The sequence below is a fragment of the Dendropsophus ebraccatus genome, chromosome 13, assembly GCF_027789765.1.
Source record: "Dendropsophus ebraccatus isolate aDenEbr1 chromosome 13, aDenEbr1.pat, whole genome shotgun sequence".
In the NCBI taxonomy this organism is placed as follows: Eukaryota; Metazoa; Chordata; class Amphibia; order Anura; family Hylidae; genus Dendropsophus; species Dendropsophus ebraccatus.
The window spans coordinates 75,062,713-75,090,077 of NC_091466.1; the positions used below are offsets into that span (position 1 = coordinate 75,062,713).

General features: G+C 46.8%; 3 protein-coding genes across 3 annotated transcripts in view; 1 reads left to right on the forward strand and 2 right to left on the reverse strand.

Moving 5' to 3' along the window:
- EHD4 (EH domain containing 4) overlaps positions 1-15,325 on the reverse strand; it is a 38,533-nt gene extending 23,208 nt beyond the window's left edge. Inside the window, exons 1-2 of the mRNA XM_069950572.1 lie at positions 14,928-15,325; positions 7,093-7,269 (exon numbers count right to left, since the gene is read on the reverse strand). Of these exons, the coding sequence (XP_069806673.1) occupies positions 7,093-7,269; positions 14,928-15,157 (407 nt within the window). The 5' untranslated portion in view covers positions 15,158-15,325. The remainder of the gene's footprint in view (positions 1-7,092; positions 7,270-14,927) is intronic.
- Positions 15,326-16,023: 698 nt separating this feature from the next.
- The window catches only part of WDHD1 (WD repeat and HMG-box DNA binding protein 1), a 56,542-nt gene continuing 45,200 nt past the window's right edge, over positions 16,024-27,365 (forward strand). The window contains exon 1 of the mRNA XM_069950614.1: positions 16,024-16,077. The gene's annotated coding sequence lies outside the window, so the exon portion shown is untranslated. The remainder of the gene's footprint in view (positions 16,078-27,365) is intronic.
- On the reverse strand, positions 20,559-25,506 carry LOC138770595 (B2 bradykinin receptor-like). Its single transcript, XM_069949698.1, has 4 exons — positions 25,481-25,506; positions 25,267-25,436; positions 23,370-23,758; positions 20,559-21,665 (listed from the first exon to the last, which is right to left on the reverse strand). The coding sequence occupies exons 1-4, from the start codon at positions 25,504-25,506 to the stop codon at positions 20,559-20,561; spliced, it is 1,692 nt and encodes a 563-aa protein (XP_069805799.1).

Sequence of the window (27,365 nt, forward strand, 5' to 3'; positions counted from 1 at the left end):
GGTCTCTGGATATCACCTTTAAGGGATTGAAAGATGGGCCAATGTTACACCGCCTGGAGCAATGGAGCGTGCATGTTGACTGATCGTTGCCTTTAAACACTACTTATTACACCAAGCAATTATCGGACGAAATCTTGCCGCCCTCTGCGATCAGTCGAGGATCGGGCGTTTTCCTGCTCCTCGGCTGATCACGGCCACTTTTACACACCCCAATTATTGGCCAAAGGAGCTTTTCTGGCAACACTCCTTGTAGATAATCAGCCTGTGTAAGGGTGCGTTTACACAGACAGATTTATCTGAAAGATCTTTGACGCTTCCAAAATCTGTCAGATAAATCTCTCTGTGTAAACGCACCCTAAAAGGTGCTTAAGAAAGGAGTCCAATTAGGAGAGAAAGAGGCAAGGCATTTTTTTCTGATAAGATATGTTACAAATGTTATTGTATGTTTGCTAGTATTATGGACTTATGTAAAGTTGTAATGGTGAAATAACAATGTTAAAGCCCCTCCAAGGAAAGCCCACTTTTGGGTGAGGTTGTATAATACCCCCCCCCCCCCACACCCCCCTCCGTATACGGCTTTGCAGGATTTTCCTACCTAAAAGTGGGGAGTGTTACCAAGTCTGAGACCGGCCACTTAAATGGTTATAACTTAAAGTGACACTGTGACCTCCTTTTTGCATTCTGACATCTCTACACAGGTGTAAAGGGTAAATTTAGCGTTTTTCATACCTTATTTTATATCAGACGTCATGGTGCTTGTTCAAGTAAAAAGTCATCTTTTATCAACTGCAGATTATGTTAAGCGAACGGGGCCTCGTGGCATTACCGCCACTTAGCCCCTCCCACAATGCCGCAGTTGGCCCCACCTCCTCGCCAGCCATTGGAACAGGCTGGCCTAAGGGTCTTGGCCCCACCCCCTCTAGGTCGGCCCACCAATTGGCATCAAGGGGGCAGGGCCAACGGTGGCGTTATGGGTGGGGTTAAGTGGCGCTGATGCCGCGAGGCCCCACCCACTTAACACAATCTGCAGTTGATAAAAGATTACTACTTACTTGAACAAGCACCATGACGTATGATATAAAATAAGGTATGAAAACCGCTAAATTTACCCTTTACACCTATGTAGAGAAGTCAGAATGCACAAAGGGGGGACAGTGTCACTTTAAAGTATATAGCAACACAGCACAAGTAGTATCAGTATAAAGTGATCTGGATTGTAGACTGGTAGCCATGTCTGTACGCTGTGAAGCACAAGGCACAGGGCATGCAGCAATTATTGCGTAACCTGAACCATACATTGTAATTACGCCGTGTAATAACATTTACCCATTCGGCTCCTTTGTCTGGAGCTTATTACATTTCAAAGCCCACAAGAGAATGTAACAGGACAGGTCTGGTTTTATTCGGAGAAGCGGACGTGAATCAGCCGTAATTACCGCATCTCCTCGGAAAAGGGTCATTTTCTGAAATGGGTTTTTGGAGATATTTTGGCAGACGCTGTTCTCACGCACCCCTCAACCACTTCTATTTCTAGACCGTAATGACCCTAATCGGGTGATATAGATTTGTTCTCCGTACATGTGCCACCAGTAATTGATGGATGCCGGGAAAGAAGGTCACAGCCGGCCGGGCAGCAACGACGAGCAGAACATCACAGTACAGGACGGCCAAGGAAACACTCAGTATTTTCTGCATCCGTCTCTTTTTCGTCTATGTGTGTACATGAGGGGTAGCACTGTTCCAGTCCGTTATATAACACAGACACTGTGACGGCATCCATCGTGGGTAGGAGTTGATCTTTTTTAATAGGTCGGTGAGATGACATGTCTGCAATGGTTCAGGGATAGAATATATGGTACAAGTATATATACACACACACACACACACCAGCATATCAGTGGTATGGCACTTTTTATTAAAGGAGAAGTCCCATAAAATCAAATAACTCAGTTTTTTTTTTATTTCATGGGACTTATTAAATAAAAAGGCAGAGAAATAATCACCCGGGTACATGCCAGGTGGCCGGCAGCCATCAACGGGTCCCGGAAGCATAGCTAGGGGGCACGGGGATGGGTAAGAATACTTTATTATTCTCCCACCCCCCACCCATCTTCTGTTTTTCAATTTCACAGGACTTCCCCTTTAAGGTTTTCATGATCGTGAGCTGTGATGGTATCCTTTCCGTACATAGGGTCTATTCGTCATACATTTTAATTGTATATATTGTATTGTCCTTTAAGTAAATTATCCATACAAAATCACTTATATTTCATGTGCTCACACATGCTTTTTGGTAGATCCATAATAAAACGCCTCTGCGGGCTCCATTATCTGTCTAAAAGCTAGCGGGTGGAGAGTAGCTGCTACCGTATAATGTCTCCATACACAGGAAAGGAGGTCCTGCTTCCCTATATACCCATAGCACACACTAAGAAACAGCAGCATGGAGGACATTATAGAGCAGTGCTGTAAGTGACATTTTTACCAACTGTCCCCATTGCAGCTACCATATGTATTTGTCTAAACTCAACTCCAAGAGTGGTGGAGACTAGCTGCCATTATGTCCTCCATCCCAGAACACTGGGAAGCACAGATCCTGCTCCTAGCTAAGAAATAAGTCACATAGCACTTGGCAATCTTCGACCCATATAAAGTGAATCGAGCAGTGGTTAAGCATGGGTGCGGATGGTCCATTCACTCATGACTGGTCAACCCCCTTTAAGTCTACATTACAAGAGTGCTATTTCCCACAGTGGTATACCTGGTTGCACAACTTTATGTCACTGCCTCCAGAGTTGGGTCCAAAGAGTGAGGTTCCCCATCATCACACATACATAAAAAAGGCACACATTCAGCGTGTACAAGGATTAGTTTATAGAGAGGAATGGATGCAGGTACAAGACGCGCCCTGAACCTCCGCAGCATCGCCCGTCACATGTGCAGAAAGTAGACGCCGCTCAGAGAGCCGTGCAGCCGATCCTTCCGCTTCTGGGGCTGCCCAGCAGATCAGTGGTCGGACGGCTTTCTAAGAAACTGACACAAGAGGGAATTTAGATTTTTTTTCCACCGCTTTGTTCTTTTGTCAAGCCGCTTTCTGCCAATACATAAAGCCATAGAAGTGACTCATTAACCCTATCCAGGATGAGGAAGTAACGCCCTATAAATGAGAAGCCAAGCAGAGTCTTAGTCTTTACATGTGTTTTTCCTATTTCCTACAACTCAGGGAACGTATCAGTACATGTAAGTGAAAGACGTAAGGCTGTTCTGTTCTAGGGTCAGGAGAGGGTGAAGCCATACACAGGCCTCGGCCAAGGAATGTGCAAATACTTGTTCTCTATCTGATGGTCTAAGAATGTGGCACCTTGAATTCTTCCAGGACCATACCATCTCCATGAGGTTTTCCATTCTACAATGTCAAAACTAATACTGTACTATGCTCTACGTTAGCTAGGTGAGGAGCCAGGGTCCACCAGGAGGTGGTGTACAAAGAAAGTGGAAGGTAGTGTTCCTCTTGGCAGCCACGCGGGAGGCCCACCCTCCTGCAGCCACAGGGGGCGCTACAACCTACAGCAGCCACGGGGGGCAACATACCCTCCAGCAGCTACGGGGGGGGGCGCGCTACAACCTACAGCAGCCGCGGGGGGCGCTACACTCTCCTGCAGCCACTGGGGGGGAAAGGGGGGGGTCCATACCCTCCTGCAGCCACGGGGGGGGGGGGCACCACAGCCTCTGCAGCCACGGGGGGCACCACAGCCTCCTGCAGCTACAGGGGGGGGGGCACCACAGCCTCCTGCAGCCCCCAACCAGCTAAAGACAACAACAAAATTCAATGCAACCCCTGACAGTGCAGGAACTTATAAGGATATCCAAGGATATTCTAAGGATATCAATCTGCTTTAAAAGGGTAATCCATTGCTACAAAAACATGGCCACTTTCTTCCAGAAACAGCACCGCTCTTGTCTCCAGTTCAGGTGTGGTTATCAATTAGGCCCCATTCACTTCAATGGAAATGAGTTAGAAAACCTGCACCCAAACTGGAGACAAGAGTGGTCCTGTCTCTGGAAGAAAGCGGCCATACTTTTGTAGCGCTGGAGAACCCCTTTAAAGGGAAGCCGTCAGCTCTGAACCAGCAGATAGGTGCTAGTGTACACAATTCACATAAGCTCAGGACGTTTTATCCCAGGGAGCGTTCACCAATATCTTACTTGCTGCGAATTTCACTGGAATCTCACAGCAAAAACAATGCGGCCTTAAGGGCTACACAAACTACGCAGCCCGCAATGAATGGAGCTATATGAAGCCAATAATCAGAGATTGGCGCTCATTCTAGGGACCTGCCAAAGGAGAACACCCTCAGCCCTAATTCACTGCGTCTTTCTGCTGTGTGCACATACCCTTATGGGTACGCTTTATGGCTGGGTTCACACTATGTATATTTCAGTCAGTATTGTGGTCCTCATATTGCAACCAAAACCAGGAGTGGATTAAAAACACAGAAAGGATCTGTCCACACAATGTTGAAATTGAGTGGATGGCCGCCATATAACGGTAAATAACGGCCATTATTTCAATATAACAGCCGTTGTTTTAAAATAACAGCAAATATTTGCCATTAAATGGCGGCCATCCACTCAATTTCAACATTGTGTGAACAGAGCCTTTCTGTGTTTTTAATCCACTCCTGGTTTTGGTTTCAATATGAGGACCACAATACTGACTGAAATATACGTAGTGTGAACCCAGTCTATAGGTGTAAGCAGATGGTGACAACTATACACAGTCATCAGGGCTAACACATGGCTGGATGGCAAGAGATAGAAAAGGTGTGCGGACTCTCTAAATAGTTACTGTATACAGATACTGAGTGTAAGGTTTCAGTACGATGACGCATATCGCCTTCCAGTAGTCACCTGACTGACACATATACTGTAAATACACGGAAATGCTTCCCGTCATGACTCACCTGCAGTAATCCTGTAACTCTGAATGTAACCTAGTAGATTGTCGGCAGAAAGAGACCACCTGGTCCATCTAGTCCACCCTTTTAGTATATCCTTTCTTATTATTCTACATTGTGCTGCATATAACTTATGGGACATATTTAGACATCGCTTACATACCCAGTCAGGCCATCCGGCAATATGTAATTATGATAGTAATTATTACACACACACACCCCTCCACTGGCAAGTACGGTATATACCCAGTTATGTAACATGACTAAGGGCAGAAGAACATGACAAGGATAACCTTTCTTGACCCAGAACATACATGTCATTGTGCCACACCAAATGGGTTAAATGTAATACAATATGGATGCTATACTGCACAGTTTCATCCATCAATATCAGCTGATTATATTGGAAAAGAAAGGGAGACAAGCATTCCTTGTAGTGGGAACCACACTGACAGGACATGTGTTATTTGTCAGTGAAAAAAACCTTAAAAAGTCACATTTAGACATGTAATTACAATTCAAGTAAAGATCCCCTAAGACTACAATGACTTCAGTGGCATCAGCCGACAATCTAAAACAGTTATGGGGAACCTTCGGCCCTCCAGTCGTTGCAAAACTACAATTCCCATCATGCCCGGACAGCCACTTACATTCAGCTGAGTATACGGCTTGCAGACACCCACTGCTTACACCAACTTTCACTTTTTAGAAGATCAGCAAATCTAACGCACATTCTTCTGGTCATCATGTGATTTCCTAAATGTCACGTTTCCCGACATCTTACCGATACAGCGATGGGCAGCACATCTGAAAACACTTCTGTATTTATTTAACTTGTCTATAAAAACACTAAAGGGGGTTTCCGCTCTTGTTTCCATTTCCCATTTTGATAAGTGATGGAATTATCGCTGTTATGTGTCTTCACTTTATGAGCGGGGGTCCGACCTCTGCGACAATGAACATCGCCTATACAACTGGTAGAATCACTAACTATGGTTGCGTCAGTCTCCAGGAGGAGTCACCGACCGGAATCTAAAGGAATCAATGGCGGATTTATTAGTCTTTGTAAAGGTCGTCAAGTGGAAGGAGACGACTCTGCTCTGTCTAAGTCCAGATTTCTCTGGAAACCAGAACACTTTATTCCACGGAACGATTATCTGCCGTATTTAGCCAATATCGGCTGTTAATCGTCCCGTGTAATACAAAGCAACGATCAGCCGACATGAATGAGGTGTTGAAAGACAAACGACTATCATAGCAGCGATCTACTGCCGTCACTCCGTGGAATAGGAGCGCCAGCAGCAGACCACCGCTATCCTTTATGGGCTGGCCGGACAATCCAGCGATCACGCAGGCAGCAGGAGGGGCTGTCCGGATGATTAGATAATAGAAGATAGTGGTTGTCCGCTGCCACCACTCCTGTTACATAGAGCGACGGCCAGCAGACCGTCACTATCAGCATCGTTTGTGCTCAACATGTTGAAAGACGATGATCATCTAACATTGTGTGAAAAGTGGCCAAATACGGACGACAAATGCTTGGTTTAAAGGAATCAACAGCTGATGAATTTGATAAAAGTCAGTGAATAACTACACAATCATTCAACTTTAAGAATAATGTGATCAACCGCCCACGAAGAAGCCAAAATGACACGTTTGGTCTCTTTCCAAATAAAAAAAAAAACGTGAAGTGGTTATCCAGGATTAACAAAAAGCACAGCTACTTTCTTGCAAAAAAAACAGCGCCACCCCTCTCCTCAGGCTGTGTGTGGTATTACAATTCAGCTCTATTCATTTCAGGAGTGAACAGGACAGGAGAGACAATGGGGAAGATTTACCAAACATGGTGTAAAGTGAAACTGGCTCAGTTGCCCCCGGCAACCAATCACCTTTCATTTTCCAAAGAGTCGGTGAGGAATGAAAGGTGGAATCTGATTGGTTGCTAGGGGCAACTGAGCCAGTCTCACTTTCCGCCATGTTTGATAAATCTCCCCTGATGTTTCTAAGTAAATACTACATGCAGTCATTAGCAGACCCACCACGGTATAACACAAATGCAATGGGGCCGCTATGTACAACCTTCTGTAAGTATTCTAACAGCAGAGAATGAGAACTTATTAATCATGGACCTCACCTGTTCAAGAAGGCGTTTCCAAAGCTGTTTAATTTCCGGAAAGGCTTCTTAGGGTCGACCACCAACGCGTTTCCAGGTATACTGCCTTCTTTATCACCGTACATCACAGCGATGAATGAGTCTGTGGTCGGCTCCGGCCCAATCCGCATTCCGGGAAAGTCTTGTTCTAGCAGATACCTGGGAAACAAGAGAGAACAATTACCGACTAATAATCAAAGATTACGAATAATGAACCGGTCACACACAGTACTGTGCAGGGGTCAGGGGGAGAAGTGGAGAGACTCATATAGCAGGGCTGAGTACATGAAGACTATAGAGTATACACTTATCTGCAAGGGACAACAACACTAGGGACCAAAGGCTTTACAGGCAAGTTATATACGGAACTAGAAGTCACCTGGATGCTGCAGTTATCTGGGGCTTAGGACCCGTTCACACTTTGTTTCACTTCAATAGACCATTCTTGGAATTATTTCTAAAGGGTTTCTATTACTCTATTATTATGTTTCTATATATTACTTCTTTACCCGTCACTCGATCACGCAGCTAAGTGCTTCACTCCCCGCTGCAATATTATATATATATATATATATATATATATATATATATATATATATATATATATATATGTATATATATATTACATGGAGACCATGAAGGCAGTGAGCCGCCTGGCCAAGTGACCTAGAGATCAGTAAGGCTCTGACTACCTGCACAAGGAACAGTTTTGATGCATCTCTAGGACACGTGAAAAGTTTTATCAAAAGTTTATTGTATCTTAGCTTAGCGTTTGTTAAGCCTTGTTTTGTATGATCCATTTATGACAGGTCTTAGTGCTCGGATTTCAATGGACGCATTGGGCACAGACCCCCAGAGCCAAGGCTAGAGATGGGATAAAAGAATGGCTAACGTGACAACTTACAAGACTGGAGAAGAAGAAAAAAAGTTAAAAAGTGGATCTGTCCCGATTGTCCGCTGCCGGATCAGTGACAAATTCCTCTGTTAAACTGAATGTTCCGGTTTCCATAATGGGATCCCAATGGGGTCGTGCATTGTCTCATCGCATGTCTGTACTCACGGAAACCTGAACTTTTAGATTAAAGAGTCAATGGCGTTTGGAAAAATTTTTGACACGTCAAAAGTTTTGATTGTTCAGGGTCTGAGTGTTCAGACGCGTACAGATTGGGAGAATAAGCAAGGAGAGGACCGCTCTAAGGGGCCTATTCCACGAGAGCGATAATCGGCCGAATCGGTCCGATTTGGCTAATTATTGCTTGGTGGAATAGAGAAAAAGATCAACCGATGATCGTGTCATCGGCTGATCATTTATTTAGGGCCAGACCTAAAATCATCAGTCCCCCACCGCGCATTGCTACGGTGGAATATCGGTGAGTGGCGGCCGACCAACGATTAGAGAAGCAGCAGCATACATTACCTGGCAGGGCTTCTCCTCCGCTCCGTCTTCCTCTCCGGGTCCCGTGGCGCAGAATCAGCAGCACCGGAGCGGCCTGACTGAGCAGTCAGACTGCTCAGCCAATCACAGTCCGGAGCTGCTGATGCTGTGCCGCGGGACCTGGAGAGGAAGACGGAGCGGAGGAGAAGCCCTGCCAGGTAATGTATGAAACAAGGGCTACAAGGACATCGGTAACAATGTCCCTGCAGCCCTCGCTCAACGATCATCGGGCCGTGGAATAGGCTCAGTAAACGAGCGCCAATCAGCGCTCTTTTACTTCGTTGATTGGGCCGTGAAATAGGACCCTAAGACGGATCCTCTCCCGGCTCTGGGTCATGTGATCAGTCAGGATCCAAATGTAAGTCTATGGAGCCCAACTCTCACTGACACAGCGGGAAGCAGAAGGTGCTGTAGCATAAGAGGTACCAGACCCGGACAAATTAAAGCACTTTAAATGGCTCTGACACGTCAAAAGTTTTTCCAGATAACAGATACACTTTAAGGCTGGGTTCACACTACGTATATTTCAGTCAGTATTGTGGTCCTCATATTGCAAACAATACCAGGAGTGGATTAAAAACACAGAAAGGATCTGTCCACACAATGGTGAAATTGAATGGATGGCCGCCATATAACAGTAAATAACGGCCATTATTTCAATATAACGGCCGTTGTTCTAAAATAGCAGCAAATATTTGCCATTAAATGGCAGCCACTCCTGGTTTTGGTTGCAATACTGACTGAAATATACATATACTGACTGAAATATACGTAGTGTGAACTCAGCCTAAGGGTGCGTTCAAACGTACAGGATCTGCAGCAGATTTGAAGTTGCAGATTTGCTTTGAATCTAATGTGGGCCATCAAATCCGCTGCAGATCCTGTACGTGTGAACGCACCCTAAGGCTATGTTCTCACTACGTAAGAGAGCGGCCTTTCCGTGACCGGGTCACAGAACGGCTGCTCTCTGCAAAGATCATCCCAGCCGTTACTGCAGTACCAGCCAGATCTTTCCGGCCGCAGTGCTCTGATGCAGATGCATCAGAACTCCTCTGCAGCCGCAATTTACTGAAATGCGGCCGCAGAAAACGGACATGTCAGCTCTTTGCGGCGCCGCATGGGATCGTGGCCGGAGCGTATACGATGTGTATACGCTCTGAACGGGATCGCATATAAAAGGCAGTGTTCCACACCATACAAAGTACGGCTGTACTTTTACGTAGTGTGAACATAGCATTACAGAGGAACTTGCGCTGATCCGGCAGCGGGCTGTTATGACAGGTCCACTTTAATTTCTTATGCTCAATTTTGTTTAGATGCATTTGCCATACAGGACTTTAGAAAAGCTGAGTGACAATGCCTGAAAGAGATGGAGAGGTGGTCACCCAGAAAAGACAAATGAGAATAGCAAATCCCAAGGCTAAAGGCCCTATTCCACGGAACCATTATCTGCCGTATTCGGCCTATAATGGTCCCGTGGAATAGAAGGCAGCGATCAGCCGACATCTTTCATGTGCGCTCGTTTGCTCCTCTGAAATAGGGGCTATAAGCTCTACAACAAGTCACCTTCTGGTGACCTCTGACTCCACAGACACTATAGGGAGGGACAGCCTTAAAACTGCAGATCCAAGCAATTCTCCTTCCACCACCAAAAAAAGGTTAGAATCCTGTGAAGCGACATGTCCTGAGCCTGAACTCTCCATAAGATCAGTCTTCCTCCGCTTCGTGATAAAGCCGAACGCCATCAATCCAAACAATCCCGACTCCTGTCACACCAAACAATGAGAATTCCTGTCCGGGGTCCATGGAAGGTCACAAGCAGAAAATAAAGTCTGAAGAAAGGTGGAGTAATATGAGCCGAGGAAAAGCCAAGGCGACTCCTTGCGTAGGATACAAAGTGATATTACCTGGTGTGAAGGATATGGGTAACAGCCGCAAAGGGAGGACAAGCAGATTTGTCTGAATCAAAAGGGCCGAAAACCTTTAATAAAGCAGAAGGCCGTAACCTCCTCACCGCAGCGGTGCAATGGAGGCATCGTCATCTTCATCGTCAAGATGGGCAACCAGGACACCATGTTGCTGGTCTAACCGTACAAGAAGTTATCCAGGGCTACAAGTACATGGACGCTTTCTTCCAGGGACAGCACCGCTCTTTTCTCCAGGTTATGTGCGATTTGCAGTTAAGCTCCATTCACTTCGATAGTACTGAGTTGCAAAATCTGCACCCAAAGTGGAGACAAGAGCTGTGCTGTCTCTGGAAGAAAGCGGCCATGTACTTATAGCGCTGGATTCCACTATCTGTGAAGTTACCTAAGGGGTTATCCAGCACCACAAAAACATGGTCGCTTTCTTCCAGAGACAGCACCGCTCTTGTCTCCAGTTTGTGCGCTGGTTTTGCAACTTAGTTCCATTGAAAAGAATGGAGCTTAATTGTAAATCGCACCTAAATTAGAGACGGGTGGTGCTGTCTCTGGAAGAAAGCGGCCATGTACTTGTAAGCACTGGATAACACTTTTTACGGTTATACCAGCAACATGGTGTCTCAGTTGTTCATTTTGATGTCTGCACCACCCGCAGATGATGAGGATTCCGCTACATGTGAAGCTGCCCTAATATCTTCTATGAGAATGTAGGCTTGTGAACCTAACCACCGGCTTACCAGCACATGGAGAACTCACACCTGATGCAGGGCGGGACTGGTGAGCAGCTGCCACTCATTCCTATCAATCAAAGAGAAACTGGTAAAGGTCGCGTCCCCATCCTAACCGTGTAACTTGTGACACAAACCATATAGATGTATGCCTCAAGAAATCACATGGTTCCACTTCTTTGCATGTTTCATAGCCTGTCCTTGAAGTCAATGGGAGAAATATATATTTTTTTTTTTACAGTGAATCTACCATCTAGTATAACTTTTTACATGAATGGATCGGCACCACGGTCCTGTTTTTTGAATGGTGCTCGCTCTATTCCCAAGCACCATCCCAGCATGAAGCACTGGAGGCGCGTCACAAAGTGGGGATTATGACGCTGGGGGCCGGCGCCGATCCATTCATGTTTTTTTAGGACTCTCTAGGGCAGCATCCAACTTCCCCAGACACTGGGAGGCAAATGCAGATTGTCTGGGTTCAGACGAATGTCGCTAAAACCAGAACTTTCAGCAAGTTCCCTCCAAACTCATCCCCATCACTGAGGCCAGAGAGCGGCAGTCACATACGACAACATCAATGGTGGATCCAGTTTACCCAACTGGAATTGTTGGCTCAGAAGGGACAATAGATTAGAGCCCAGTAGTTTATATCTTTATTTGCCCAGTGTGACACCACAACAACATCCATCATACTAAGCATGTGATACATGTGTAAGCCGGGAGGACATCACAGGACACCACCCCACGGAGCTCGCGGGAAGAAGTCGTCCGACCAGTCCAACATGGCCGCCCTATGTTTATTACCCCACGTGAATGCATTGCTTCAAAAAGCTGACAGAGCCAAAACAATGTGATAGAGAGGTAAGTACGCTGCACAGCCGTCACCGGGGTCCGGGCCGGAAACAATACCCACACCAAGTGACAGTGTACAGCGAGGTATATAGGGCCCTACAGAGAGGGAGGTATCCCAACAGCAACAATAATGATATGCCTGCTCCTAACAGGGCCCCCCATACAAGAGGCCCTGCCACCTCCTGAACGGGGCACCACATACATGCGGCCCTGCTACCTCCTGAACAGGGCACAGCATACAAGAGGCACTCCCACCTCCTTAAAGGGGCTCCCCATACAAGCGGCCCTGCCACCTCCTGAAGGGGGCACAGCATACAAGAGGCACTCCCACCTCCTTAAAGGGGCTCCCCATACAAGCGGCCCTGCCACCTCCTGAACCAAAGACACTGTATACACCATCCTCATATTAGATTGTACAACTTATTGGGGACAGGGACAAAGTTGAGTGATGCCAGGGAATTTACAGGACTACGGAATAAGCTGGCGCTACATAAAGGTAAAGGAATAAGTGTTCCTGCTACCTCCCAAATGGGGCCCCCCATACAAGTGATGCTCCTTCTAAATTACAGTGACAAACCATGTTAGTGGTCCTCCAACCTGATGAAGGGGGCACAGTGCTCACTACCTGATACAGATGACAGTGCCCTGGACGCCCCCTACCTGATATAGATGGCACAGTGCCCAGGACCCCCCCCTACCTGATATAGATGGCAGTGCCCAGGATGCCCCCTACCTGATATAGATGGCAGTGCCCAGGATACCCCCTACCTGATATAAATGGCAGTGCCCAGGATACCCCCTACCTGATATAGATGGCAGTGCCCAGGACACCCCCTACCTGATATAGATGGCAGTGCCCAGGACGCCCCCTACCTGATATAGATGGCAGTGCCCAGGACCCCCCCCTACCTGATATAGATGGCACAGTGCCCAGGACCCCCCCCTACCTGATATAGATGGTACACACCAGGACGCCCCCTACCTGATATAGATGGCAGTGCCCAGGATGCCCCCTACCTGATATAGATGGCAGTGCCCAGGATACCCCCTACCTGATATAGATGGCAGTGCCCAGGATACCCTCTACCTGATATAGATGGCAGTGCCCAGGACACCCCCTACCTGATATAGATGGCAGTGCCCAGGATGCCCCCTACCTGATATAGATGGTACACACCAGGATACCCCCTACCTGATATAGATGGCAGTGCCCAGGACGCCCCCTACCTGATATAGATGGCAGTGCCCAGGACGCCCCCTACCTGATATAGATGGCAGTGCCCAGGACACCCCCTACCTGATATAGATGGCAGTGCCCAGGACACCCCCTACCTGATATAGATGGTACACACCAGGACACCCCCTACCTGATATAGATGGCAGTGCCCAGGACGCCCCCTACCTGATATAGATGGCAGTGCCCAGGATGCCCCCTACCTGATATAGATGGTACACACCAGGACACCCCCCTACCTGATATAGATGGCAGTGCCCAGGACGCCCCCTACCTGATATAGATGGCAGTGCCCAGGATGCCCCCTACCTGATATAGATGGCAGTGCCCAGGATGCCCCCTACCTGATATAGATGGCAGTGCCCAGGATGCCCCCTACCTGATATAGATGGCAGTGCCCAGGATACCCCCTACCTGATATAGATGGCAGTGCCCAGGATACCCCCTACCTGATATAGATGGCAGTGCCCAGGACACCCCCTACCTGATATAGATGGCAGTGCCCAGGATACCCCCTACCTGATATAGATGGCAGTGCCCAGGATACCCCCTACCTGATATAGATGGCAGTGCCCAGGACACCCCCTACCTGATATAGATGGCAGTGCCCAGGATGCCCCCTACCTGATATAGATGGTACACACCAGGACACCCCCTACCTGATATAGATGGCAGTGCCCAGGATGCCCCCTACCTGATATAGATGGCAGTGCCCAGGACGCCCCCTACCTGATATAGATGGCAGTGCCCAGGACGCCCCCTACCTGATATAGATGGCAGTGCCCAGGACACCCCCTACCTGATATAGATGGCAGTGCCCAGGACACCCCCTACCTGATATAGATGGTACACACCAGGACACCCCCTACCTGATATAGATGGCAGTGCCGAGGACGCCCCCTACCTGATATAGATGGCAGTGCCCAGGATGCCCCCTACCTGATATAGATGGTACACACCAGGACACCCCCCTACCTGATATAGATGGCAGTGCCCAGGACGCCCCCTACCTGATATAGATGGTACACACCAGGACACCCCCCTACCTGATATAGATGGCAGTGCCCAGGACGCCCCCTACCTGATATAGATGGCAGTGCCCAGGACGCCCCCTACCTGATATAGATGGCAGTGCCCAGGATGCCCCCTACCTGATATAGATGGCAGTGCCCAGGATGCCCCCTACCTGATATAGATGGCAGTGCCCAGGACGCCCCCTACCTGATATAGATGGCAGTGCCCAGGACACCCCCTACCTGATATAGATGGCAGTGCCCAGGACACCCCCTACCTGATATAGATGGTACACACCAGTACCCCCCTACACCTGATATACATGGTACACACCAGGACCCCCCTACACCTGATATACATGGTACACACCAGTACCCCCCTACACCTGATATACATGGTACACACCAGTACCCCCCTACACCTGATATACATGGTACACACCAGTACCCCCCTACACCTGATATACATGGTACACACCAGTACCCCCCTACACCTGATATACATGGTACACACCAGTACCCCCCTACACCTGATATACATGGTACACACCAGTACCCCCCTACACCTGATATACATTGTACACACCAGGCCACCCCACCTGGCATAGATGGTACACCCCAGGACCCCCCTACCTGATGAAGGTGGTCTTTCCCGTGCTGTACTGCCCCACCAGCAGCACCATGGGCAGGTTCTTGAAGTCCGCCTCCTCCAGCGCCGGGGAGTGGAACTCATGGAAGCGGTAGTGCTCCTCCAGCGGCAGCAGCTTCCCGGTGTACAGGGACTGCAGGCCGCCGGTCACCGTCTGGAGAACGTCCTGAGCGCCGCGGCCGGAGCCGCTCTCCTTCCCCAGCCAGCTGAACATGTCCGGGGCTTCTGTACAGCAGCGGAGCGGCAGGTGTCAGCACGGGAGCGCTCAGCATGGGCTGCGGGGCTGACACTTCCTTCTCCCGGGCAGAGACACGTCACCTGAGCGCTGCCCGACACCGCCCCGCTCCTCCCAGCCGCCAGTCACCTCCATCTCCCCGGCCCGTGACGTCACCCGCTCAGCTCTCCACAACCACAGCGCCTCCCTGTGGACATTGTGCTTGTTGCATCGTATTGTCAATTCACTACGCCACAGCGCCTCCCTGTGGACACTGTGCTTATTACATCTTATAGTCAATTCACTGGACAGCCAGGGGAATTTTCCCTTCCAAGAAACCGCTCCGGTTCTCATAAGGCTGCACTTTCATTTTCAGGTTTTCATGCAGTTTTAAAAGCTAAAAATGGATTTAAAGGGAGTAGAGATCTGAGTGTTCAGGCTGTGACTGACCACAAGACAGAACCAGGAGAGATGCACCAAGAGCCCTATTAGACGGATTGGGAACGGCGGATTTTATCATTGACTAATCGTGTCTTTGTGTCCTGGCCTAAAATCACCGTCCACCGACCGCGCATCGCTACGTGTAATAGGTAACACAGCAGTCATGATACCGTGCCTCTGTGGTGATGGTCATGTGACCGCTGTGAGCCATGATACTGTGCCTCTGTGGTGATGGTCATGTGACCGATGTGAGCCATGATACTGTGCCTCTGAGGTGATCATGTGACCAATGTGCCTCTGAGGTGATGGTCATGTGACCGATGTGAGCCATGATACTGTGCCTCTGAGGTGATCATGTGACCGATGTGCCTCTGAGGTGATGGTCATGTGACCGATGTGAGCCATGATACCTTGCCTTTCCGGTGATGGTCGTGTGACCGATGTGATTGGTTGCTGCTGTGTACACCTGTACTGCATTGGTAAGGGATACAACTGAGCACTGTTTTTATTTTTTGCTTATTTTAGGACACTTGCGGACCACCACATAAACCTCCACACCAAGGGTCTCTTTATACAGCGGCAGATACACGGAAGATTTTCTGCAGCAGGTTTGAGTGCAGAAAATCTTCAGTCTGTCAGTAAAGTGGAAAAAACACATAAGGGGAGATTTATCAAACATGGTGTACAGTGAAACTGGCTCAGTTGCCCCTAGCAACCAATCAGATTCCACCTTTCATTCCTCACAGACTTTTTGAAAAATTAGATCTGATTGGAAAATGGAATCTGATTGGTTGCTAGGGGCAACTGAGCCAGTTTCACTTTACACCATGTTTGATAAATCTCCCCCTCATAAACTTTAAACCTAAATAAAAACTACTGCAAATATTATCACCGTACATATTACCAATAAACAAAATCCAGAACACTATTACCAACATAACCACTAATACTGGCACATCATGACCATATAACGGGTCCTCAACTGGGAGACCGCGGTCCAAATACAGACTGTGGAGGCCAGCTGTCCGGACCCCTGCTGCAGCTCAGTATTCCTGTATACTGAGCTGTGCTCTACACAGTAACTATAAGCGCTCGTAACAAGTGCTCATAGTTACCGTGCAGCAGCACTGACAGAGAGGGAGCCATTGGCTCCCTCCCTGTCAGTGACCCCTCACTTGCCGCAGCGGTCACAAGAGGCCACTTTCTGACATCACTGGAGTGCCGGCGCCAGGACAAAGGGAGAGCGGCCACTTTTGAACGCTGCAGTGGGGCCACAAGAGGGGAAGAGGAGATGCCCGGACCCAGGTGAGTATAAGTGTTTATTTTTTTATGTTATATGCTATTTGGGAGGGGGAGCACAGGGGGTCTATATACTACAGGGGGAGTGCACAGGGGGGCTATATGGGAGGGAAGCACACAGGGGGGGCTATATACTACTGGGGAGCACAAAGTGGGGGTCTATATACTACTGGGGCAGCGCACAGGGGGGGCTATATACTACTGGGGAGCACACAGGGGGGCTATATACTATCGGGGGAGAGCGCACAGAGGGGTTATATACTACTGGGGGAGCGCACAGGGGAACTATATACTACTGGGGGAGCGCACAGGGGGTCTATATATTACTAGGGCAGTCATCCCCTTTGTACCTAATTTCATAAGGCTGGTGAGAGAAAAAATGCCAGTTTTCTCACTAATAAGCAGCAAATTCTGTATGTAAATAGTTCAGCAACATTTGTGAAAAGTAACAAAACACGTTTTGTACTGATGTTCAGCTCGGACCTTCACCTGACAATAGACCCCCGTAAGTGGACTATACAGTACAGGTATACATAACCCCCCAAACTATATGTGGTGACCCCCGGTGTGGAGGTACGACCGGTCACTTGGCAGATGGTTAAGAGTGACGCCAGTCCTGTAGTGGTTGGCCGAGATACAGCCTTGCCCGGTGGTATTTTGTCGTGACGCCAGTGCCGGTTGGGCACACAGGTATGGTGGCACAACTTCTTTTATTTTAATGGGCTGGCTATACCTTGTTCCCCTGTGGTCAGTGACCTACAGGTTGTGGCGGGGTCCCTTGGGTACTTATCACGGTGGTCCGGAGTGGAGTAATGACCCACCATGACTATTGGCACTGCCACCCACAGAAAGGGGAGATGACCCAAGGAAGGTGTGTGTACTGTGTTGGTGCTTGACAAAGAATCACAGAGTCTCTTTAGCATAAATATAATCTTGTTTACTCTGAAGACATTTGAGGTAGGCAGCAGATAATACAGATTTGCCTTGATACAATACTTTACACTTGATAAGATACTTAATACGCTGCACTCCAGATCTGTACTGAGAGTAGAAGGAGTGATACAGTCGTGCTGACTGAGTAGCGTGATGAGTGATAGAGAAGAAGATCGGAAGAGTAGAGGGGAGGATGTTGAGAGAGTCCCAACTAAAGTAGTACTGTGCTCTGCCGGAACTTTGGAGGTAGAAAGAGAAGAATACTTGAGAGTAGAGAGAATATTTGTGCCTGTGTTTTGACTCTTTGGTCTTTGCGCCTACACCACCTATTGCCACCAGTGTCGAGTGACCCGTCCTAGAGGGTGACACAAGCCCCAGACCTTGTTACCTGGGATGAGTGGTATACTGAGGGTTCCCTGCCCACACCTGCACTGCGAGATAGAGTTCCTAGGCTTCTAGCAACTTTGCTCTATCCGGATCAGTTCCTTACTTCTTTATGGATACTGTCTTGCACTGTGTTCCTCTTTGTCCACAGCGTGGGTTAGGATGATCCCTGACTTGTCCTCTCTAGTGGAAGCTTAACACTGCATAGTGAGAAGAAACTGTAGGGAGCGTCCTACCTCTACAGAGTCTAAAGATAAAAAACCCTACACTTCCTCTACCCATGTGACTTCCTTCCTACAGTGCATGTAAGGTGAGCTGTGAGTGAGTAAGGAGCGCGAAAGTAAAACTAAAGAGAGATGAGAGGTGAGAAGAAAGAACTCTCATTGGCGTACAGATCCATGTGGTACATAAACAAACAAAAACCCTTTGGGTACTACAGCCGTGCAATATCTAGGCATACATACTTGCAATAACAACATCTTGTGGCAAAACTCTGGTACTACTACATTACCACTTAATCTTAAAAGTACAGGCTTTTACGAAGGGTGTAACCAATAGCAACACTTGTGGTGAAACACCACACTATACAGTACAGGTATACAGGACCTCCACCAAATATACTACAGGTATACAGGCCCCCCAACTATACACTACAGGTATACAGGACCCCTAACTATACACTACAGTATGGGCAGTGAGTACATGGAGCTGCTGTCAGTAAGTGCAGTGAGTACAGGGAGCTGCTGTCAGTATATACAGTGAGTACACAGGGAGCTGCTGTCAGTATATACAGTGAGTACAGGAAGCTGCTGTCAGTATATACAGTGAGTACAGAGGGAGCTGCTGTCAGTATATACAGTGAGTACACAGGGAGCTGCTGTCAGTATATACAGTGAGTACAGGGAGCTGCTGTCAGTATATACAGGGAGTACACAGGGAGCTAGTGTCAGTATATACAGTGAGTACATAGGGAGCCGCAGTCAGAACACTTTAAGATTAAACAGGGAGCAGATGCTGCCAAGTACATATACAGATGATAAATGGGAGATCAACACTAAAAATACAAAGTACAAAAAGGAGATTAACATAAATGAGGGCTGATGGTCAACAACAGAAAACCTTAATAACAATGCTCTTAATATGATGTACCATGTTACCTTATACCATACATACATACCGTGCCACTGATGAAGGAATACTCTGACACTCTGAAACACGTATAGCTAAATATTCTGCTCCCACAACTGCTGGTTATACCTGACTATTGCTGCATCAGAAACTGACAGGACGGCGAGAGCATCCAGAACAAGACCGCGCAGAGTGTGCAAACCGCTAGTGTCACTTCACGAGGACGCACTGCCACGGGCCGGCCCTGATCGCTCCTGCTGCTGTATCTCCATCGGGACAGGTGAGAGGTGTCACAGACACCAGACGCTTTCCTTACTACTACATAACCGCCGATGGCAACAACGGCCGTAGTTTTTGCGGGGTGGAACAATGCCTTCGTTTCAATGGGATTCTGACCGGAGCGTACACACATTGTATACGCCCTGCAAATAACTGACATGTCAGTTTTCTGCGGCCGCAATTCAATGAATTGCGGCTGTAGGAAACCCTGTCAGTTCACACTATGAAGCGCTCCAGGCGCTCGCTCCATAGTGTGCAGGGGGAAGCTCTGATGCAGGCGCGCACTGATGTGCCCGCATCAGAGCTCTGCGGACGGAAAGAACATCCGGGATGATCCGGGCAAGGGAGACAAGGCCACCTTATCGTGGATGAGACGGTTTACACTATTTGCAAATGGTAACCAAGAGCCTCATTATTTTTATGAAGATTTTTTTAGCAGTTGGGTCGGGGGTGGGGGGGTGCCTTTAGTGGTTTTCATATCTGTATTGGGTCTGTATCTTGCCATTGCAGCGAGCTGTTGCATTTCCCTGTATTTTAGTGGGTTTATAATTTCAGTCTCATGTTTGTCTCAGACTGATTGATAAATGGTCGGTTGTTCAGCGATATTTGGAGCCAGTGGGTAGGAGCGCAGCTCTGGGGAATATTACTGCTGACTAATAATAATGCGATTACACTGTGGGGTAAATAGAGAAGATTAGGTCATACACGTCTCCATGTTGGTAAAGTGTTTTAATACTATGTAGGTTTTTGCTCTTTTACTGTGTTGGGACTTTAGAGGGGATACATGACGCTATTGTGCTCATACACTCAGGCTGGACTGGTGGCCATGGTGCTTAGAGAGGTCGTCCAGGTGGGATGGCAGCCTGACCTTTGTACTGGTGAGGTGTCGGGGCTGAGATTACTGCAGACAAACCCAATAGTTGTCCAAAGTGTAGGTTTAAACAATTGATTCCTTCTTGTTTGGTTCTATGGAGAAAGAATTTAAAGTTGACTTGACAGATTCATCTGTTCGTAATGATGGCCTCCATCTATCAGCTCCTTTCCATAGAAGCCTACGGTAGACCTCTCTGGCCTTTTGCCTAAAGTTATTCCCAACCATACAGTATAGGAGCGGATTGATGCAGCTGTTACTTTGGACAAGGTAAAGAGAAATAGAGTAAACAATACGATTCACAGACTTCACCGTACATGGGAGGAGGACGTTGAGTTGAACCAATGAGTAAATAAAGGTGGAGATATTGTAGGGAAGCCAACACACTATAAAGACCAAGAATACGGTCAGGACCAGCCAGGTGGCTTTTCTCTCCTTGTTGACCTTCTTAACCTTCTGTGGTGCTTTTCTTCTCAAAACACGAATCATTTGGGATGTACAGAAGGTGGTGACGACCAGCGGGACCAAGAAGCCGAGAACATTTAGAGTGATATTTTTGGCACTGTGCAAGTTTGCAGAATATCTATAAGCACACTTAGTGGCATTAAGTTTTTCTATGTACTTCAACTCAGTGAACACCCCATCGGGCACGCTTAGTAAAGCTGAAGACGCCCAGATAATGCCACAGATCACCTTTGCCCACCAAGGTCTTTTCAAGCGACCAATGGACATGGGCTTCACCAGAGCCAGATATCGCTCAATACTGACCATCATAAGGAAGTAGATGCTGCTGTAAATGTTGAGAGGAAGCAAGGAGGTGAGAGCGGAACACATAAAGCCTCCGAACTGCCAGTAGTAATTGTTGGAGATATACATAGCCAAGAATGGATGGCCAATAACAAATATCATATCAGAAGCCGCCATATTCCCCAGGAAGATCTCAGTCACTGTGCAGCGACTCTTATGAAGGAGAAAGACGGAGATGACAAACAAGTTTTCTATGAAGCCCAAGATGAAGACGATCCACATGTAGTAGGGCTGGTAGGTTAAGAGCCACTTGATGTTTCCCCAGCCTGTACATCCATGTGCTGGAGTCACTGTGCTATTAGCCAACGCTGTCATTGTTCTATTCCATTCTTCGCCCTCCATCTTGTGTTCTAGATGTTTGAATTCCTGCCGGAAACACAAAAATGGATGTTTTTATAATTTCAATCAATTGTGTCAGCACAAAAAAAAAACAAGTAATGCCCAACAACAACATCGTAAAAAAAACAAACATTAAAAATGGGATCAAACTTCACATATGATGTAGAAAAATTAGAATGCTATATGGGGCGGTGGCCTGGTGTAAACAGCTGCATATTCCTATATACATTGTATGGTAATTGTACATAGTAACCATGGATGTTAGATAAGACGTAGAAGGAATTGTGGGAAAATGGTGTGATCACTGCATAATGGAGATCACCTGTACATGTATAGAGAGTAATGGCTGGACCTCAGATACCTTCCTTGTGACTACAGCTGCTGCTTGTATAGTGGGTAGTGTCCCACTACGGGTTTTCCTATACACCTAGGTAAAAGCAATTCTTTCCGGTGTCACAGCTGAAATATGTAGTTTGCTGTGCACTAATCCAACCACTAGGTGTCACACTCCCCCAGGACACAGCTGCAGTTCAACAGGAAGGTTAGCTACACACACACTTGTTTCAGTACTACAGACAACAGCAGTTATGCACTGCTAGACCTGACTTCAGGGTAACCGGAGTTACAGAAGTAACCCCCTTGCCTACGCCGTGGATCCTAACTTCAGGACAGTCATCCCCTCAAGAAGGAGAGACAAAAGGGACTGTATTGCAGTAGAGCACAGTGCAAGTAAGCCGCTCTCTACTAACTTTGCTCAAATAAGTAGGAAGGATACTACTAGTTAGCTTCTTCCAGAGACAGAGACCTGGGACTCGTACAACTCACTTTAAGGCAGTCACCGAGACTGAGAGGCAGAAGGTCGTCAGATAAGTATCTTATGAGGACTTATCTGTACATACGTATGAGAATTCTTTCAAGATTTCCCTTCACACACATAGGCGTTATCTGCAGCTTTGTCCTACTGGGGTCAGTACCTAACTTAGGTATGCTGCCCTGAGTCGTGTAGATAGTATCCCTGACAAGGTTCTCCGCAGAGGATGACCTTCCACCAGTTTTCCTTCGTCCACCTTTATGAGAACCTGAGCGAGTTACTTTGTCCCGGTGCATAGAGAACTTAGTGGCACACATGTGCTGGGACACTACACTTCTAGCTTTCTTCAAGTTACTGTTATATTTTTGCACTACGTACCTAAGCACTGAAAATATTTTTCTTAGTAAAGTTACTAGCATTGTGCAGTGTCCCACTTCTACTGGGGGTGCGTTGTTACCACTCCTGGTCATCGTGACAAGTTGCTCCAAAACACCAGAGCCCACCGTCTGGTTCCACGCCAGTGTCCAGTACCCCGGCCACAGCACAAGTATTTATTTGCATTATTTCTCAATTCTGATCACAGAAAGATATGGTCTGAGATGAGAAATGAGGATACAGGTGCAGCAGAGCTGGATTTGTCATTCAAATTTCTAATTTTCTGCAATCTAATTTTCATCTCAGCATTACACAGCGGCCAAGATTTATCAATCTGTAGAAGAGAAAAATTGGATACATTTTTTTGTGACAGAAAGCAGCAAATTTCTGGGAATGGGCTGTGGTTGGTTGGTTGGTTGGTTGTTTTTTTGTGGAAGACAAAAATCCATCCAGATTGATAAATCAGGGTCAGTAAGTGAAAATGAAGTGCTATGTAAAACATAACATATAGTGATATTAGGATGATTTGTTCTCAGCTCGGCTACATGCGACATACTCAGCTCGGCTACATATGACATACTCAGCTCGCCTACATACAACATACTCAGCTCAGCTACATATGACATACTCAGCTCGGCTACATACAACATACTCAGCTCGGCTACATATGACATACTCGGCTCGGATACATGTGACATACTCTGCTCAGATACATACGACATACTCAGCTCGGATACATGTGACATACTCAGCTCGGATACATGTGACATACTCGGCTCGGATACATATGACATACTTAGCTCGGCTACATACGACATACTCAGCTCGGCTACATACGACATACTCAGCTCGGCTACATACGACATACTCAGCTCGGCTACATATGACATTTCCAGCTCTGCATAATCTGTAATAATATCCTTTGCATTCAGCTCTACGAAGAGGAAAATTGGGTCAGAAACATGAGAATTATCTAGGAATAGGATCAGTAACACAACACACACAACCATCCAATGTATCCAGATTTATCATATTTTTAGGTTTTCTATTCCTGCTGCTGTGAATTCCGCCTCTATTTACTGTAAATCTCGCTCCTTTACCTTGTATTAGTCGCTGACCGATTCCTCTGTGTCTGTGATGGTGAGATCTGGGCAGGGAGGATCACACCCAGGCTTTTATATGGAGTTGTGGTCCTAGAGGTTAATAATAAGATGCCGGTATGAGCTGAATGCACTAAACCTTAATGGGTTTTTAATCCCATTATTTGGGAAGCATTAATGACTAAAACATTACTTTTCCTATCGAATTTCTATTACTCTATTTTTTATTTATTTATTTTTTAACTATTTTTTTGTCTTGTGATCCTTTGATCGCCGGTATAATACACTGTAATATGTCAGTATAATGTCTGACCGGACTCCTATAAGGGGCTGCATCTGGCAGAGCCTAATGGGTGCACTCCTATACCTTACCCAGAGGCCATTGTTACAGCTCCTGTCTGCTATAGCAACCACCTGGCCCCCCATGATTGTGTAACAGGGGAGCTGATGAGATGTGAGAGGGAGCGTCCTCACTATGTACAACTACCTAGATGCTTCAACCATTATTGACCGCGGCATCTAGAGTGTGAATTGTGGCGATCGGCTCCTGTCACTCATTGTGCATCTGTGAGATCTCAGCGACAAAAAATATTTAGATTTTTGGCTCCTACTAGAATATATGGTAACATAACGGAGCCCTGAGTACAATAAAGGTTATGGTTATTGGAAGAAGAAAAACAACAACAAAAAAAAAAACTTGAGTAATGTCCGGTCCTCAATGAGTTAAAAAGATTTAAAATCTGAAAATGACTTTAATGGGGAAGTTTACTGTGGTCAGTACCTTTGGTGGTTATAATGTAGTCTAAATATTTCCTCCCAATTCATTGTTTTCACATCTGAAATATTCATTGTGTTTTTATCCCACTTAAAAGTGAATTTTCTATCATCACAACCATTTACATGAGTAATAAATTCACCTCATGGCTCCTCCGTCCCATCCCATGCCAGGAAATCTTCATCCACAAACCTGACCCTTTGTTTCCTTTTTGCAATTGACTCATAAACATTTATTTACATAATCTGGGGTTCATAGGGACCCCATCGCAGTCCCCTCAAGTCTTTACCTTAAAATGCCGTCCTCACACAGCTTTACCCTACTACAATAAAGTGGTTTTCCATAGAGTATTTATTTATTTGTTAACTAATTATCTCAGGCAGGAGCTAGATTGCCAAAAAAAAAAAAATTTGGATTTCCTTGCTTCTAATAGTTCTGGCAGTGTCTTAATTGGCACATGGAATTACCGGCTGTAATGGGCAGCGGATATGCCCTGCTGTGCTACCGAACCAATTTCTTTTTGGGCCTTTCCAGGGAGCAAAGTCTTAGTGCCTGCTAGGTCTTCACCCTTTATCCCACTCCAGGATACTTCTGCAGCTAGAGGACTCCAGGTCACTTCAGAAGCATGGTCCCCGTGTGGATAGTGGTTGGTACTAAGAACCAGGCAGTGCTGACGCAATGTGACGAAGTCAGTCAAGTGCTGGATCAAGGCATGCTTCAGTTGCAGGTCAGATAGTCTGGAGTGGCAACAGGAGGGCAAATTCCATGATCCAACCCTGACCCTAAAAGTGCTGCGCAGCTTTCCATGGGCTCTAAATATGAACAATCTCACTGATTGGTGCTTGTGTACACAGTGCTGTATTCTCTACCTGTAACACACAGCACTGTATTCTCTACCTGTAACACACAGCACTGTATTCTCTACCTGTAACACCACACTGCACGCTGTACTCTCTACCTGTAACAGCACACAGCACGCTGTATTCTCTACCTGTGACACCACACAGCACACTGTATTCTCTACCTGTAACACCACACAGCACGCTGGATTCTCTACCTGTAACACCACACAGCACACTGTATTCTCTACCTGTAACACCACACAGCACGCTGTATTCTCTACCTGTAACACCACACAGCACACTGTATTCTCTAGCTGTAACACCACACAGCACGCTGTATTCTCTACCTGTAACACCACACAGTGCTGTATTCTCTACCTGTAGCACCACACAGCACGCTGTATTCTCTACCTGTAACACCACACCGAAATGTATTCTCTACCTGTAACACCACACAGCACAATGTATTCTCTACCTGTAACACCACACAGCACGCTGTATTCTTTACCTGTAACACCACACAGCACGCTGTATTCTCTACCTGTAACACCACACAGCACTGTATTCTCTACCTGTAACACCACACAGCACTGTAGTCTCTATCTGTAACACCACACAGCACGCTGTATTCTCTACCTGTAACACCACACAGCGCTGTATTCTCTACCTGTAACACCACATAGCACTGTATTCTCTACCTGTAACACCACACAGCACGCTGTATTCTCTACCTGTAACACCACACAGCACACTGTATTCTCTACCTGTAACACCACACAGCACGCTGTATTCTCTACCTGTAACACCACATAGCACTGTATTCTCTACCTGTAACACCACACAGCACGCTGTATTCTCTACCTGTAACACCACACAGCACACTGTATTCTCTACCTGTAACACCACACAGCACGCTGTATTCTCTACCTGTAACACCACACAGCACACTGTATTCTCTACCTGTAACACCACACAGCACACTGTATTCTCTACCTGTAACACCACATAGCACTGTATTCTCTACCTGTAACACCACACAGCACGCTGTATTCTCTACCTGTAACACCACACAGCACACTGTATTCTCTACCTGTAACACCACACAGCGCTTTATTCTCTACCTGTAACACCACACAGCGCTGTATTCTCTACCTGTAACACCACACAGCACACTGTATTCTCTACCTGTAACACCACACAGAAATGTATTCTCTACCTGTAACACCACACAGCACGCTGTATTCTCTACCTGTAACACCACACAGCACACTGTATTCTCTACCTGTAACACCACATAGCACTGTATTCTCTACCTGTAACACCACACAGCACGCTGTATTCTCTACCTGTAACACCACACAGCACACTGTATTCTCTACCTGTAACACCACACAGCGCTTTATTCTCTACCTGTAACACCACACAGCGCTGTATTCTCTACCTGTAACACCACACAGCACACTGTATTCTCTACCTGTAACACCACACAGAAATGTATTCTCTACCTGTAACACCACACAGTACACTGTATTCTCTACCTGTAACACCACACAGCACGCTGTATTCTCTACCTGTAACACCACACAGCGCTGTATTCTCTACCTGTAACACCACACAGCACAATGTATTCTCTACCTGTAACACCACACAGCACGCTGTATTCTCTACCTGTAACACCACATAGCACGCTGTATTCTCTACCTGTAACACCACACAGCACGCTGTATTCTCTACCTGTAACACCACATAGCACGCTGTATTCTCTACCTGTAACACCACATAGCACGCTGTATTCTCTACCTGTAACGCTGATATTGGAATAAA